General features: G+C 44.9%; 1 protein-coding gene across 1 annotated transcript; it reads right to left on the bottom strand.

Moving 5' to 3' along the window:
- Window positions 1-13,115: 13,115 nt before the first annotated feature.
- LOC124670146 (indole-3-acetic acid-induced protein ARG7-like) lies at window positions 13,116-13,556 on the bottom strand. Its single transcript, XM_047206647.1, has one exon. The coding sequence runs from the start codon at window positions 13,548-13,550 to the stop codon at window positions 13,116-13,118; it is 435 nt and encodes a 144-aa protein (XP_047062603.1). The 5' UTR covers window positions 13,551-13,556.
- Between the last annotated feature and the right edge of the window lie 1,215 nt (window positions 13,557-14,771).

The raw sequence follows: 14,771 nt of genomic DNA, 5'->3' as shown, positions 1-14,771 counted from the left end.
CCATTGAGTCCGTTCTGACCCCGAGTAAGATACCCCCAGATCTCCCACGGGGTGGACAAGATATCCAATTGAAGTCTATACCACCGGATATACGGTTTATAAGACTTTGCGAGAAATCTCGTCTCCCCGTCTCAGAAATAGCCAAAAAAAAAATCCAAATTATGATCCGTAATGCAATCGGAAAAATGTAGCCAAGTCACCAAGACCTATGATATTCGCAAACATGCCATTCATTGGGAAACAATTGGAGATTTGCAAATATTTAACCGTTTCCGCGGTTTCTTTTTAGAGGAGGATTTGGATTTCCGACGAGATGCCTTTAGCTCACATAAAGAGTAAAGGTCTTCCTCATCCTAACCCACCTCTGACACTTCACCAACTAGGTGAGAAAGAAGTTGACCATCTGATGTGGCAATCGCTTCAAGACTCTAGTTGAAATAGAAACCTTCCTTTCGGAACTACCAAGTCTAACACCTAAACTATTAAGCTTAGAAGAAATAACAGGTGACGAAAATGATAGAAAAGATTTAGATTTATGAGAAGGCATCATACCAGCGGAGTCGAGGTTTTGCGCCGCTTTACGGCGCATCGCCTTCTGCATGGTGTCCTCATCCGTCACCGTCCCACCATCCGAATCCACGCCAAACCTCGCACTCCGCCTGACCGGAGTGACATACCCACCATGGCGGTCATTCGACAGCACAGGTGTGGGCGGTGGCAGAGCATCCGGCCCCACATCACGCGGTGAAAGCGACACGTAGGGTATCGTCGGCTTCGAAGGCGTAGTGGGTGAGGACATCGTTGGATCCGGGAACGGTGAAGAAGAAGCAGTCGTCGGTGTAGTGGATGAAGCCGTAGGCGAGGTAGGACAGGGCGCCGGGGTCGGCCCTGGTGAAGAAGCCTCCGACCCCAACCCCGTCACCACCAAAGTCGGAGCCAGGGCCATAGTGGGAGGGACCAAGGGCGGTGTAGCAGCCCCTCCCACCACTGCCATAGCGTCAGACCTCCTCGCCTTCTCCACCGAAGCCACCGTAGCAGCAGCAGCCGAAGTAGAGGGAGGGGGCATAAGCGATGTAGTAGCCCCCTCCACCACCGCTGCACCACCTGTAGAGGGGGGCACGATATCATAGCATTTAGATTCAATATTGGAGGCTCAGAGCATCTCCACTCGGCTCCCCTACATGGGCTCCGGCGTTGGCGTTTTCGGGCCCATATGAGAGGCGCCGGCGGCAAAACTAAAATAGGGGTCGGGCGGCTGCCAGTCGTGGCCCCTATACCAAAAAACTAAATTTAAACATAAATTCGATGAAAAAGTAAATTCATTTATAGTTCAGACATATATGGCCGATATTTGTACAAATTTAAAAACATAGATTAAAAAAACGTAACTACTACCGTTGATGTTGCCGCGCCCTAGCCCTAGGCGGTGGTAAATGGCCGTCTCATAGTTGTCGGGTTCCTCCTCCTTCAGAACGGGAGGTTGCTACTTCAACGGCAAAGGCCTTTCGTCCAGCTAAAAAAAAATTTGGGAGCCGTGGCTAGGCAAGAATTTGGGCATCGGCAGGGGCCTTTGGGGAGGGCGAGTGGAGTTTCTCTTACGTTGGCTGAATGAAAACTTGTTGAGGAAACATTTCATAAACGTCTTAGTAGTTGGAAAAGAAAGTTATTATCCCTCGAGGAAAGATTAGTCCTCCTAATTCAGTACTGACAAATATGGTACTGTATATAATTTCTTTCGTCCAGTTACCCAAAGGAGACTTGCATAGATTGGATTATTTCCGATCACGATTATTTTGGCAAGGGAATAGTGAGAAGAAGAAAATATTGGTTGACGAAAGGGAGTGTTGTTTGTCATCCAAAATATCAAGGTGGACTTGGTGTTCATGATCTTGAAATTAAAAACAGGGTTTTGCTAGGGAAATGGTTGGCCAGATTAGTATATGGCAACAACTATTGTGAAAAAAGTATGTGGGCTCAAAATAAATCTCCCAAGTTCTTTGAAAACCAGATGATTCACACTTTTGGCCTGGCATTATGGCAACTAAGAAGCACTTTTCCCATATGGTTATTTCTCCAGTAGGAATGGGTCGGAGATACGGTTCTGGGAAGATAAATGGTTGGGAACAACCACTCTTCGCGAACAATATCCAACCTTGTACAATATTGTTTGACATAAGGGAAACACCTTACAAAAGGTGATGGAAAATTATCCGCCCTATATGACGTTCATGCGTGATCTTATTGGTCCTCGTCTAGCTGCTTGGAATAAATTGCTACAGAGGTTAGTTTCAATTCAGTTTGTTGGTCCAGGGGAATGATGAATTCCGTTGGAGCCTCAACAAGAATGGTGTATTCTCGGTAAGCTCCATGTACAAAGCATTAATTGTACCTAGTCAATCGGCTGTCAATAATAACTCCATATGAAAGATGAAGATACCTCTAAAATCAAAGGTCTTTGCATGGTATCTTCATTCGGGTGTGATTCTTACTAAAGATAACCTTGTAACACGCAACTGGTAGGGCTGCACGAAATGTATTTTCTGTCACGAAGAAGAGACAATAAAACAAATTTCTTCAACTGTCGGGTTGCTAGGTATATGATCAAACATTTAGATAGGTTCTACCTTAGGCACACCTCGCGGCATTCCAAATATTTTTAGCAATTGGCTAAATAGGGTGGATTCTAGGTATAAAACGCTTATCAGAGTGGGCGCAATTGTTGTCATATAGTCGCTTTGGCTATGTAGAAATAGCAATGTTTTTAATGATAAAAAAATCTTCTCTCATGCAGGTCATTTACCGGTGTACGGCTTTGCTCCATTCATAGTCGCTGCTTCAGCGACTGGAGGGCCGCGATCTCTTTAAGGAGATGGCTACACAGTTGAAGAATACAGCTAAGGAGTTTATTTCCCAACATGGGTGGCTGCATAATCGTTGGATTGCAGCCAACACAAACTAGTTGGCTATCTTCATTTCTTTTGCAACTTCATATTTGTTTCTACTTAGTACTCGAACGGCTATGTGCATCTTAGTTACGCAGAGACCGGATGCAATGCTTAAAACTTTTAAATAATAAAGCGCCCTTTATCGAAAAAAAATACGGGCAGTGTTGGATGCACGTTTGGTCATAGTAATCCCTCAGTTTTCTCCCAGCTTCGCTGGCACAAAAGATGCAAAGGCCTTTCGTCCAGTTTTTGTTGCACCCACTCCTGGCTCTTTATGTCAAGTCCTTGGATAATCTTAGCAGAAACAAAAGTTTGGAAGCATGTGCTAACTACTGATTTTGTGTGTGCTAAATACAACAATATAGACCAATTTGTTTGCTTAATGTGTGTTTTAAAAAATTTACTAAAACAGGTACAAATCGTATAACAGGGATTGCCCCACGGGTTATAAAACCAACACAATCGGCCTTTATGCCGGGGAGGAACATATTAGAAGGGGTGTTCATTCTTCATGAAACTATCATGAGTTACATAGTACGAAATTGGATGGGGTTTTATTTAAAATTGATTTTGAAAAGGCATATGATAAAGTGAAATGGCCGTTTTTACAACAGACATTGAGAATGAAGGGATTTGCTCCATAATGGTGTAGAATTGTGCAACAATTTATTCAAGGGGGGGACTGTTGGGGTAAAGGTAAATGATGACATTGTTCAATATTTGCAAACAAAAAAAGGTTTGAGGCAAGGTGATCCGCTGTCTCCAATACTTTTTAATATTGTAGTGGATATGCTAGCCATCATAATTGAACGAGCAAAAAATGAAGGTCAAGTGGGGGGACTTATTCCTCTTCTTGTTGAGGGAGGTATCTCTATACTACAATATGCCGATGATACTATCCTTTTTTTGGTGCATGACCTTCTGAAAGCTGTTAATATGAAGTTAATTTTATGTTTGTTTGAAGAACTCTCAGGGCTTAAAATTAATTTTCATAAGAGTGAGATTTTTTTGTTTTGGTAAGGCGAAGGATGAGGTCGACCAGTATAAGCAAATATTTGGATGTGACGCTGGTTCCTTACCCTATAGATACTTAGGTATTCCTATCAATTTCAGAAAACTTAGAAATTTTGATTGGTATCCAGTGGAGACTCGGTTTGAAAGCAAATTGGGATGCTGGAAAGGTAAATTACTGTCCTATGGGGATAGGCTTGTCCTTATCAATTAAGTTTTAACAAGCTTACCTATGTTTATGCTATTTTTTCTAGAGATACCTGTTGGGGTAAGGAAAAGTTTGGATTTTTATAGGTCTAGGTTTTTTTTGGCAATCTGATGAAAATAAAATAAAATATAGACTTACAAAATGGAATATTGTATGTTGGCCCAAAGATCAAGGGGGTTTAGGTATTGAGATTCTTGAACTCAAGAATAGATGTTTATCGCGTAAGTGGCTTTATAAACTTCCTAATGAGGACGGGATGTGACAAGAATTGCTACATAATAAATATCTAAGACAAAAGACCTTATCCGGTGTACAAGCTAAGCCCACGGATTCTCCCTTTTGGAAGGGACTGATGGGGGTTAAGGACGATTTTTTTAGTAGAAGATTTTTCAAGGTTGGTAATGGTGAAGCTACTTATTTTTGGGAAGATACTTGGTTAGGAAAAAAACCACTAATTCAACAATATCCATTCTTATATAATATTGTGCATCACAAGAACGTAACGGTAGCTCATGTGTTAGCCCAAGCGCCTCTAAATATCAGTTTCAGAAGGTTGTTGGTAGGAAACAAATGGACTTTGTGGTTACAGTTATGCCAAAAACTTATGAGGAATAATTTGAATATTGAGAATGATCATTTTGTTTGGAATTTAACAGTCAACGGTTTGTTTACAGTAAAATCTATGTATGAGGATCTTATGAATAACCACACACCTTTCTGCGAAAATACCTATGGAAAGTTAAAATTCCTCTTAAGATAAAAATATTTATGTGATTTCTGAGTAATAAGGTTTTACTTACGAAAGATAATTTAGCTAAAAGAAGGTGGAATGGGTGTACAAATTGTGTTTTCTGTGGAGAACAGGAGACTATTGAACACCTCTTTATAACTTGCCCTTTAACTAAACTACTTTGGCGCACGGTTAACTTCACCTTTGACCTTCCACCTTCAACCAATATTACAAATATGTTTGGTAATTGGTTAAATGGAGTTGATAGACAATCTAAGGCTTTCATCCGGGTTGGAGTTTCTGCCTTATGTTGGTCTATATGGAGGGCGAGGAATGATATTATTTTTAACAAAAAAACAATCTTTTCACTTTTTGCAGGTTATCCATATGGTAGCACATTGTGGTCAGTTGTGGGCTCTACTGTCACCGGAGGGACAGCGGGATGCTATGGCTACTGGATGCACACGGCTCCAGACGGTCGCTCAGGATATCTTGTGCTAGGCTGGCTAGCGACACAATAGGCGGCTACATTGATGTGTAGTCTATTTTTTGCTTTGTTTCTTTCGCTGGTTGATTCTTGTATCCATTATGAGCGATGCCTGAGATGTGCTAAACTTTGTACTACTCGTGAGTTTCTTAATAAAAGGTCATGATGCAGAAGCCAGGGCTTTAATCCTTATTTCGAAAAAAACTACTGATGCTGTAAATCAGGCAAATTTATGCTAGTAGTTTTTTTAGGATTTGGTGCCTGCAAAATATATTTCATTTTGATTGATCTGAGCTCCTGCAGAGGCAATTCTAAGCTGTATCTCTCACTAGCATGATCAAGAGAACAGAATGTCTATGCATGTGCCGAGAGAAGAAATTCGAGAGAAGAAAAGATCCTGCTGGCTGCAGACAGCAAAACTCTAGTGACAAATATGTGAACTAGGAAAATTTATACTAGTTTTTTTTTAGGATTTGATGCATGCAAAAGAGATTTGATGTTGTTTCATCTAAGATCCTGCAGAGACAAGCTTAAGGTGAATCTCTCGCTAGCATGATTGAAAGAACAAAATGTACCATGTGAGCGAGAGAACAAAATCAACAGAACAAAAGATCCTGCAGATTGCAGACAAGCAACTCTAGTGACAAGTATATCTGCATACTGATGCTTATTCAGGTATTGTCTGCTAAGCGGCACAACAGGTCAATTTTGAAAATTTGTGCTTGATTCGAGAACTCACATCTGGTATCATCCTGGTATGAACATATACTCATTATTAAGAAAGAGTATAAGAAGAAAATTGTTCACAGGTGAAACCAAAAAAGAAGCCGCGCTCATTTTGATATTAAAGCTGCTAGCAACTTCGACATCATCACTCGGTTAACAACAATACTTTGAAAGCCAGGCTTTCATTTCGTTTGTAGCATTTTGAAATAAATACATGTATTCATTTCATTTACATTGTAATTTCAGAAATAGACACGTGTTTGGTTGCCATAGGAATTGCAAATGACAGCAGAATTCAATATTGAATTTGTAGAGGCTTTCATAGGGAATCGCAAATGACATGTCTCAGCTTGGAATCGTGTTTACCCATGGGGTCATTTTGCTGGAATTTCTAAATGAAATGACGATCAATTCTGTGACAACCAAACAGCCCACCTATGTAATTCCAAAATGAATTCCAGGATTCCAGGACTAAATGATGGATACCAAACGACCTCTAAGATAAATTCGTTAACGACTAATTGGAGTTCAGAATGCTAGACTGTTGGTTAGGATGCAAGACAGGAAACTGAGGCTCCACCGTCATCATTCGGGCTGGAAGCCTGGAACAACCGTCCGGCTGACCGGGCAGGCCAAGCTAGGTTGATTGGGTGAAACTGCTAAACAGCGAGAAAAAAAGAAACTGGACTTGTTTATTTTGCATTCGAATTAAATATATTGGTAGAACTTGAATACAAAACGAGGTCGAGCATGAAAAGGTAATAGGTCAAGCAGATTTATTTTTGTGTTTTTTGCGGTATAGATTTTCATGAGATCTGATCGAGTTGCTCCTAGAGTTAGTTTTCTACTAACTTCGTAATTTATCTTGGGAAAATTAGAATATACTAAGCCCACTTTTTATATCACTTTAAGCACTAACCGCCACGTTACTACTCTCTCCATTTTTACTTAGGGCATCTCTAACGTCCCGACGCAAACGCGGCTCTTTGGGACCGCGGCGTCGAAAAAAGCATCAGCTCCCAAGCCCAGCGGCCTGACGCATACTAATCGTCATGTCCGCCCAGACGCAAACGCGGCCCAAAAATACACCATGAATGCGCCTGCACGGACGTTGCGCGCGTCCGCGTTCTTCTCGCATGGGCCGGCCTGGCAGCGACGATGATGCTTCGCCTTCAGTGCGGAAGAACTAACGGGCGGCGCGTCGCAGCTTTCTGTGCCGCGTTAATGGCGCGCCTCACCTTCCGCGTGCCTATGCTGATGGCGGCGTCGCAACGACTTCAATGGCAGAGCATTGAAGGCGAGGTAGCATCCGAGCCTTTTTAAGGGCCGTTGGTCTGCGCCCATTTTCTCGCCCACGCCATTGCCAGAGCCCTCACTTCGCCACACATCCACCAGACCGATGCCATGGGGAAGGGTTGGTTGTACCGCAAGGCGAAGAACGACCACAAGGTCGACGGCTCGGGTTTCGTGTTCCGGCAAGAAGCTGCGGCACAGGCGGTACATCCCAGTCGACTTCGCTCGCCGGCTCAGAGACGAGAACCGACCAATGTCATGGCTGGATGCGGGCCTGCCAGGAGGAGGCTGGTATCTGAACTCCAGCCGTGTGACGTTCCCTCCCGTGCCATGTGAGGGACGAGCGCACCACCATGAGGTCCGACGATGCCGAGGCATCTTACCGCCGGATCTGCGTCGGGCCACCACAAGTTTTATCCGTTTTTATACGACGAGCCGCTAGGGACATCCTAGCCGCAAAAAAATTCAAGCAGTGGTCAGTGTTGATTATTGATTTGGGTTGGCCCCCGCTGGAGATGCCCTTACTGAGTGGTGGCCATGATGTCTGAGTGACTGAGTGTGGCAATACACTTTTGTATTAAAATTAATCGTGCTGGCGAGAAGGAAGTACGTAGTGCATGTCCTTCCAAGTACGTACACTACGTACGTACCAGTCGTTCGGCCGTCTGCCTCCCGCTGGTGATTGAGCTGTGTCCGGCTAGCTTGTCAGCTTGCAACAGCGGGAGACGTGGACCTTCCAACCAAGGCAAAACCCGTGTCCAAAACCAAAATGACTCAAATGAATGTTATCTGTTTACTGATAAGTAGGAAGGAAGGGTGGCATCACCAAGCCAAGAACTCGCCGGGGTACATGCATGCACCGGAACGTTGCCGGTCCAGTCCTGGCAAGTGGGAGCGTAGGTGCTGGACCGGCCGACCAGGAGACCGGTGCCCATGCATAGCACACATGAATGCACGTAGACTAGCAGCCCCGGCAACCACCGTACCGGCCACCAGAACGGACCAAATGACGGGGGAATGTCCTCCGCGCGCGCCGCCCACGGGTAGGGGCATCCGCCCGCCCCTGGCGGCTGGCGCCCATCGTATCTCCTGCATGCTCATCCTGCATCTACATGTTCCTCCTGCTAGCTCTCTCCGCGCAACCAACAAACTTGAGCGGCGACGGCTTAACGACGACCGCACCGTGATCTACATCTACATGTTGACAGAGTATATTCTGATCTGTAGTACATCTACATGTTGACAATGCATATACATGTAATTTACATTGTTAGTAATAGTATGGCAATAATTCACAAGTTTACATGTAAATGCTAGTTCGATTAGTGACTCTAACGTAATTTACATTGCTAGTAAGGCAATAATTCACAAGTCTGTAGTGAATTCGATCTCAATATCCGCTAGATCAGTTTCTTAAACTTAATTTATCGGAGTTGCTCATATTGATAGTGTATGTGCAGATTCAAGGAAATAATGTATATATGTATTTATGATCATGTGCCGCTATACTGTGTCTTGCAAATAAAAATCATACACAGTACGTGACGAACGCAAAATCCAACAAGCAAATCGACCGAATCATGTCAGACGATGCCAAAACCCGGACACATGCTGCCCGGATCGACTGCCCGCCGGGCCAGGCTGCGGACAGCGCCCGGTCGCATGCACGAGCACTGGCGCCTCCGCCACCTGACCAAGCGCCGCAGCGATCGATCCAGACGATTCCTTCTTCCACTTTCCCAAATACACCGATGTGATGTGATCATCCATGTGCATGCAACGCCCATAACTGTACCCGGCCGCACGCATGGCTTTCGCATCATGCAGCACTGTGCATGCATGAGATTTTCTATCCTTATCGTAGTATCATATTGGATTGTTTTCCCCGATGCATTCCCTATTAAGCTGATTGGCAGCGGCCGGCCGCTCTCTAGTACGTATAGACTGTGTAGGGGCGTCTTTGGAAGCCCGGGCTGAAACGTGGGCTCCGTGAGCGCAGCTTTCTTCGTGCTAACCCATTTGGAATCAGCTGAGCTCGGACTAAATCGATTTCCTGGCCTCGTGGGGAAGAAGCTCGGTCCTTTTGGTCAGATCGGTTATCAGCTAGCGATGACCGAACAGCCCGATAAAATTTCGGTCATCTGATATCCAAGACCAAGCAGGTGACCGAAGACCAAATTTTATGTTTTTTCGGGTTCGGTCGTCCCAGTTTTTTCGGGTTCGTCTTTGATTTCGGCTTTTATACCCGGCTAGAGTCACCACGATGTGCCGCCTACAACACCACCCTGCAATGGCACGACACTATATCTACTTACACACGAACTAGCACACGAATTGGCACACGAACTTGATCGACAACATGAACAAAACACAAATCAGATGATCCTAACCCAAATCCGACATACTATGGTCAGATCTAAAAAAACTCCTAACGCAAATCGAAATGGGGGAGTGGCCCCGATGGAGGTAGCATCCACGAAAACTGCCGATTCGAACTTTCCTCCGAGATCTGGCCCGAAGATCCTTTATGAATTATGATCCATGATGGATACAACATGAAGGTAGGCCAGATATATAAGCGGGTCAAAATCTTCTCCCGAGAACCTGGTGAGGTGTTGCGACCTACCACCGCGTCCAGGTAGCCGATCCACACTTCAGAGGGTTCACAAATAACGGACTCGATCGAGTGGTACATTTGTGGCTCCATTGTCTCTCGTGTTGGCATTTGGTAAGCATTATAAAAAAAATGTATATATAGTTAGGCTCATGTTATCCACGTTCAGGAAATTAAGGAGCATGGATGTGGAAATTTTGTTGGCCAAACAATTTACCTAACCACCACGTGCTATAGACGGTGTGCACGGGCCATTTTGCGGTGGCAGTTAAAACATATACTGCACATAGTACTCCCGTCGTCCAATAAAACATGTTGAAAGTTTATCTAAATTCAGACGGATCTAGAAACTATTTAGTGCACATATAAATTAAAATTTGGATTAACTTTTGACATGTTCTATGAGAGGGTGTAACATTTTATTAAATTTATGGGGGCAACTCTGCTCAGTCGGTCTACTTTCCCAAACACACACACAACGCCGATGTGAACGTGACCGTCCATGTGCATGTGCGTGCGAGTCGTAAACTGTACCAACTGCACACGGGCGCATGCATGGTATGGGTTTTGCATCATATGCATGATTGTTCCTAATATGGCACTTTGGCAGCGGCAACAGTAAGTTTGGCATCGAAATACTGAGGCAATGACCAGACTGGCCCGGCACAAGTTTGCCAAGTGCCAAAACGGGGTAGACAGCTCCCCGTGATCCGCTCTCGTCCACCTGATACACATAGCTCACAAGTCACACAGGTATCCATATGTTGCTTTCTCAAGTGTACAAGCCGCGGCTATTCGCAACCGTCAAAGAGCAATCAACTGGGGCACCTGTTACTAGCACCATCAGTAGAAAAACAGTCATACCATATCAGCTTAACCTGGCCCGTGAGACACCAAGGATGCTGCCGGCCGACACCCGTCCACTCGCAGGTCAGTATTCTCCACTGGCGCGTCCTAAATCTGCAGCGGTACGTCGACAAAGCTGTTTTGGGATGGCTGCTTCCTTGATACATGGAGGTGTTTTCTACATCAACGATCTCAATATGTTAGCGCTGATAGAAACTCTGGCCCAAAATAAAGTAAAACTCACAAACATATAGATAAACATTCAAGTCAAGTTTTTCAAATAGCAATACAAAGTCTTGTTCGGCTAATAAATCCGGCCACTAAATCACCATCATACTCCGGCTAATAAAAAATAACTTCGGCTTCATGCCCAAATGAACGGTGTGCATTGTGCAGGCAACTCCCATCACATTCGGCTGGTCGATCACCGGTGCTCCTCCATCGCGACGTTGTTGCCAGCACCATGGGCCAATGCCGCTGACGTTTGGGCAGCCAACACCGCATTGCCAATGGATCCATGACTGCTATCAAGATCTTTGCTTCTTTGTGTTATATTGGCCAATGTAATGTGCGATGATTCATTCATGACCATCATTATGCCGGCTTGGGCTGCCATCTTGGCGTCTTCAAACTTTTCCTTCTCGAGTCCCAATTTCACATCTTGCTTGTCTAACATGGCATGTGCTCCTTTCAACCATCACATATATTGTTGTCGGACGAGAAAGATGAAATCATCTTCTCAGGAGGCATCAAAGCCGGCAATGACGATCCCAAACTGACGCAACATGGCCGACTCGTTGCGGATCATGTGGATCGACGCATAATCTCCAAATTGCTTCCTCTTGGTTGAATTGGTCGAAGATAGTCACCATCCATCAGCTTAACCTGGCCCGTGACACGCGCAGGTCTGTCCGTAAACTCCGTACGCCCCCGTCGGGAAGGAACGAACGAAAGGGAAAGCTACTAGAAGCACACAAGGACTACGGACGGGGACGGAGGCCGGCTACTCACCGCGGGCCCAGCCCGGCCCAGGGGAATCAACACACATGCAGCCGGGCCCACACTCCACATGCGCTGGGCCTGTCCCTGTCCTCACCACCGGCAGACCGCGACCATGGTAGGCCCAGGGCCGCACCACGCCCACAGTTAAAAGCAGACCTCACGGGTCACCAGTTACTTTGCATCACTCTCTTCCTCTCTCTCTCTTTACACGCAGTCAGGTTAGCTGAGTGCTTTATGATGAGAAATTTTAATCCGTCTGGATAATAGTAGGATTAAGATGGGCCAATGCGATCGTAAAGGAGGGAATGGCCGCCCATGATTGCCTGATCTTTCCAGGCTAACCTGATCAGAGAAGAAAAGTGAGAGGATAACATTTTTTAACCACCTTCAGTGCCGCAAAGCTGTTGCTCCTTTTTTGGACGGCGCTCTGTAAAAAGATGGACGTTATCTGTCACAATACAAGGGAAATTCGACTTGTCAAAAAGACCACCGTTGATCGATTTGTCATCTCGGCCCGAAAAGAATACTGAAAATTTGGTGCGCCGGCAGGGCGGTTGCGATTTGGGAATACTTGTTATATGCTGGAGAATCAATTGTCAGCCCATAATTCCACTGATAGCTGTTATAGCTGGTACCATGATCATTGCAACCAGCCTAGCGACAGCGTGAACACACATTTTATATCCGCAACGCTTGTACTGGAGTAGTGCTAACTAGCTCCAACTCCATTATTTTTCCGTGTTGAACCATGCAGCTTCAAGTTTCTTGAAGCTAGCCCTACCACATGGATGCAGTTCAGAAATGTTGTCCGAACAGAAAGACGTTTTTAAATCTGAACCAGACTCTCAGGTTTGATATCTGACCAAGAGACACGCGTCCTGGAGCAGCAGAAATCATTCAATTCAATTCACATGCAATGTTGGACGAATCGCCGTAGCACAGGCAGGCTATTTACAACGGTGAATTATTCAGCAGGTGACCAAAAAATCAAGAAGAAAGAAAAGAATAAATCCTCGGCACTAAATAAGTTTCTTGCCAGGATTTGAATGAATGGATGGCTAGGCCCTGGGCGTCTCAAGACCCCAAGGCTCCGTCAGCCATCTCGCTTCACCGCCTCCGGCCGGCCGCTCAGCTCCTCTCGTCAATGGAGAGAGGAACAACAAACAAAAAAAGAAGAGAAAAAACACGACGGTCACCACAATGGCGTGGCGCGCGCGCCCGGCTAGCTTAGCTCGGAGTCCCGGCTTCAGTCATCACCACACGAACTTGTCCGAGGAGATGCCGCGGAGCAGCGGGAGCGCGTCGCCGGCGGCGGCGCAGCAGCACGAGACGCCGCCGCCGCTCTTGAGCTCCTCGAGCGTCACGAACCGCGCCGACGGGGAGGACGAGGAGAGGTGGCGGAGGACGTGCTCGAAGAGGCCCTCGTCGCAGCAGGGCAGCGCGATGGGGCCCGCCGCGCCGGTCGGGAACCCGTACTCTTCCTCCGCCTGCCTCAGAAGCTCCCGGAACACCGGGTGGTTCAGGTGCGCCGCGCGGACCACGAACCGCCGCGACGCGCCGCCCACGCACACCGCCACGTGGCCAGCCGGCACCACCGCCGCCGAAGACCGCGCAGCGGCGCGGGACCGCCACCGGCGCAGCGTCTGCCGGAGCCACACGATGTTGCGGATCTTGCTGCATTTCGCCATTGCGGTTGAGAGCTGAGCTGAGCTGCTGCTGTTGAATGGTGTGGGGGATGGAAAGTTGGTGGAATGGAGCTGGCTTCTCGTGTAGAGGGGTAGCGTGAGGTTTTATAGGACGGGACTTTGGGTTTCTGCGGTTGGGCTGACATAAATAATCTGTGCTGTCCGAATGGGATGTGACTTGGTTCTCCCATGTAAATTTGTTTTCCTAATCATTCTTATGTATTCTTTCTACAATTAGTGCTTCTTTCAGTTGAGGTGTTTACTATAGTAGGGTTAGATTGCTAATCATTATTGTTTGTTACCTTTTATAGTTTCAAAAGTATAAGAAATTACTTTTGAGTCTTTTCGTCTCAATTGGATCAAAATAAAACTATCGTGATGTTTTTTAAAAAAAATGGTCACAGCGATACTGGAAATTTCTAGAAAAATAAATTTTAAACCTTTAGTTTTATTGAAATTAAAACAATACTAAATGTTGCAACCTTTGTCCACAGAATATATTGTTTATTTCTTAGGCAGTGTTCCCTACAAATATAGGTTTTCTTCAGTGTTCCAAGAACGCAAAATAAGCAAGTTGTTGCTAAGAACATATATCGAAAACTAATTTTTTTTTCTTTATGATCATCTCTCTCTTATAGTATAGTATTTTCTGATAATAATTTTGATGAGGGTACAAATGTTTCCCTGTGTATATATCCATGTGCGTAGAGATATGCCATTTTAGACATGGACAATGTCTAAATGACCCTGACAAGACATTTTACTTCGAAGATTGGCAATGCATTAATACATCATAAAGAATGTATATTAATTCATAATGACATCACATTATTTATATACAAAATCAATATGTCATCGATAATTTAAATAGATTTTTTAGGAACCTCTATATTCAGGGGTTCCTTCAATTCGGAAAAGTGCGACTTCACACTTTCTAAATGTCACCAAAATTGGAAATGAAGACTGTACAAAACACATGTCATATATTATCTGACACTTTGTGTTTCTCGGGTTATTGTGAACTTGTAGCTTGCCACATAGATCACACAGATATAAAGTAAAGCGCTATATTTATATATAAAGTAAAGTATTTTAAAATTTGTTTTCCCCTTATTATTCCAACATTTTTGTTGTAAAATGTGTACATCTTTCAGTTGAGGTGTTTGCTATATACGTTGATCAGGTTTTAAATTTTGATATGAAAAATCACGTCCCACCTAAATT

This window comes from Lolium rigidum, chromosome 7 (genome assembly GCF_022539505.1).
Source record: "Lolium rigidum isolate FL_2022 chromosome 7, APGP_CSIRO_Lrig_0.1, whole genome shotgun sequence".
In the NCBI taxonomy this organism is placed as follows: domain Eukaryota; kingdom Viridiplantae; phylum Streptophyta; class Magnoliopsida; order Poales; family Poaceae; genus Lolium; species Lolium rigidum.
This window is presented reverse-complemented; position numbering and strand designations above follow the sequence as displayed.

Coding starts and splice junctions, on each gene's coding strand:
- LOC124670146 (XM_047206647.1), bottom strand. CDS start 13,550: ATGGCGAAATGCAGCAAGATCCGCAACATCGTGTGGCTCCGGCAGACG.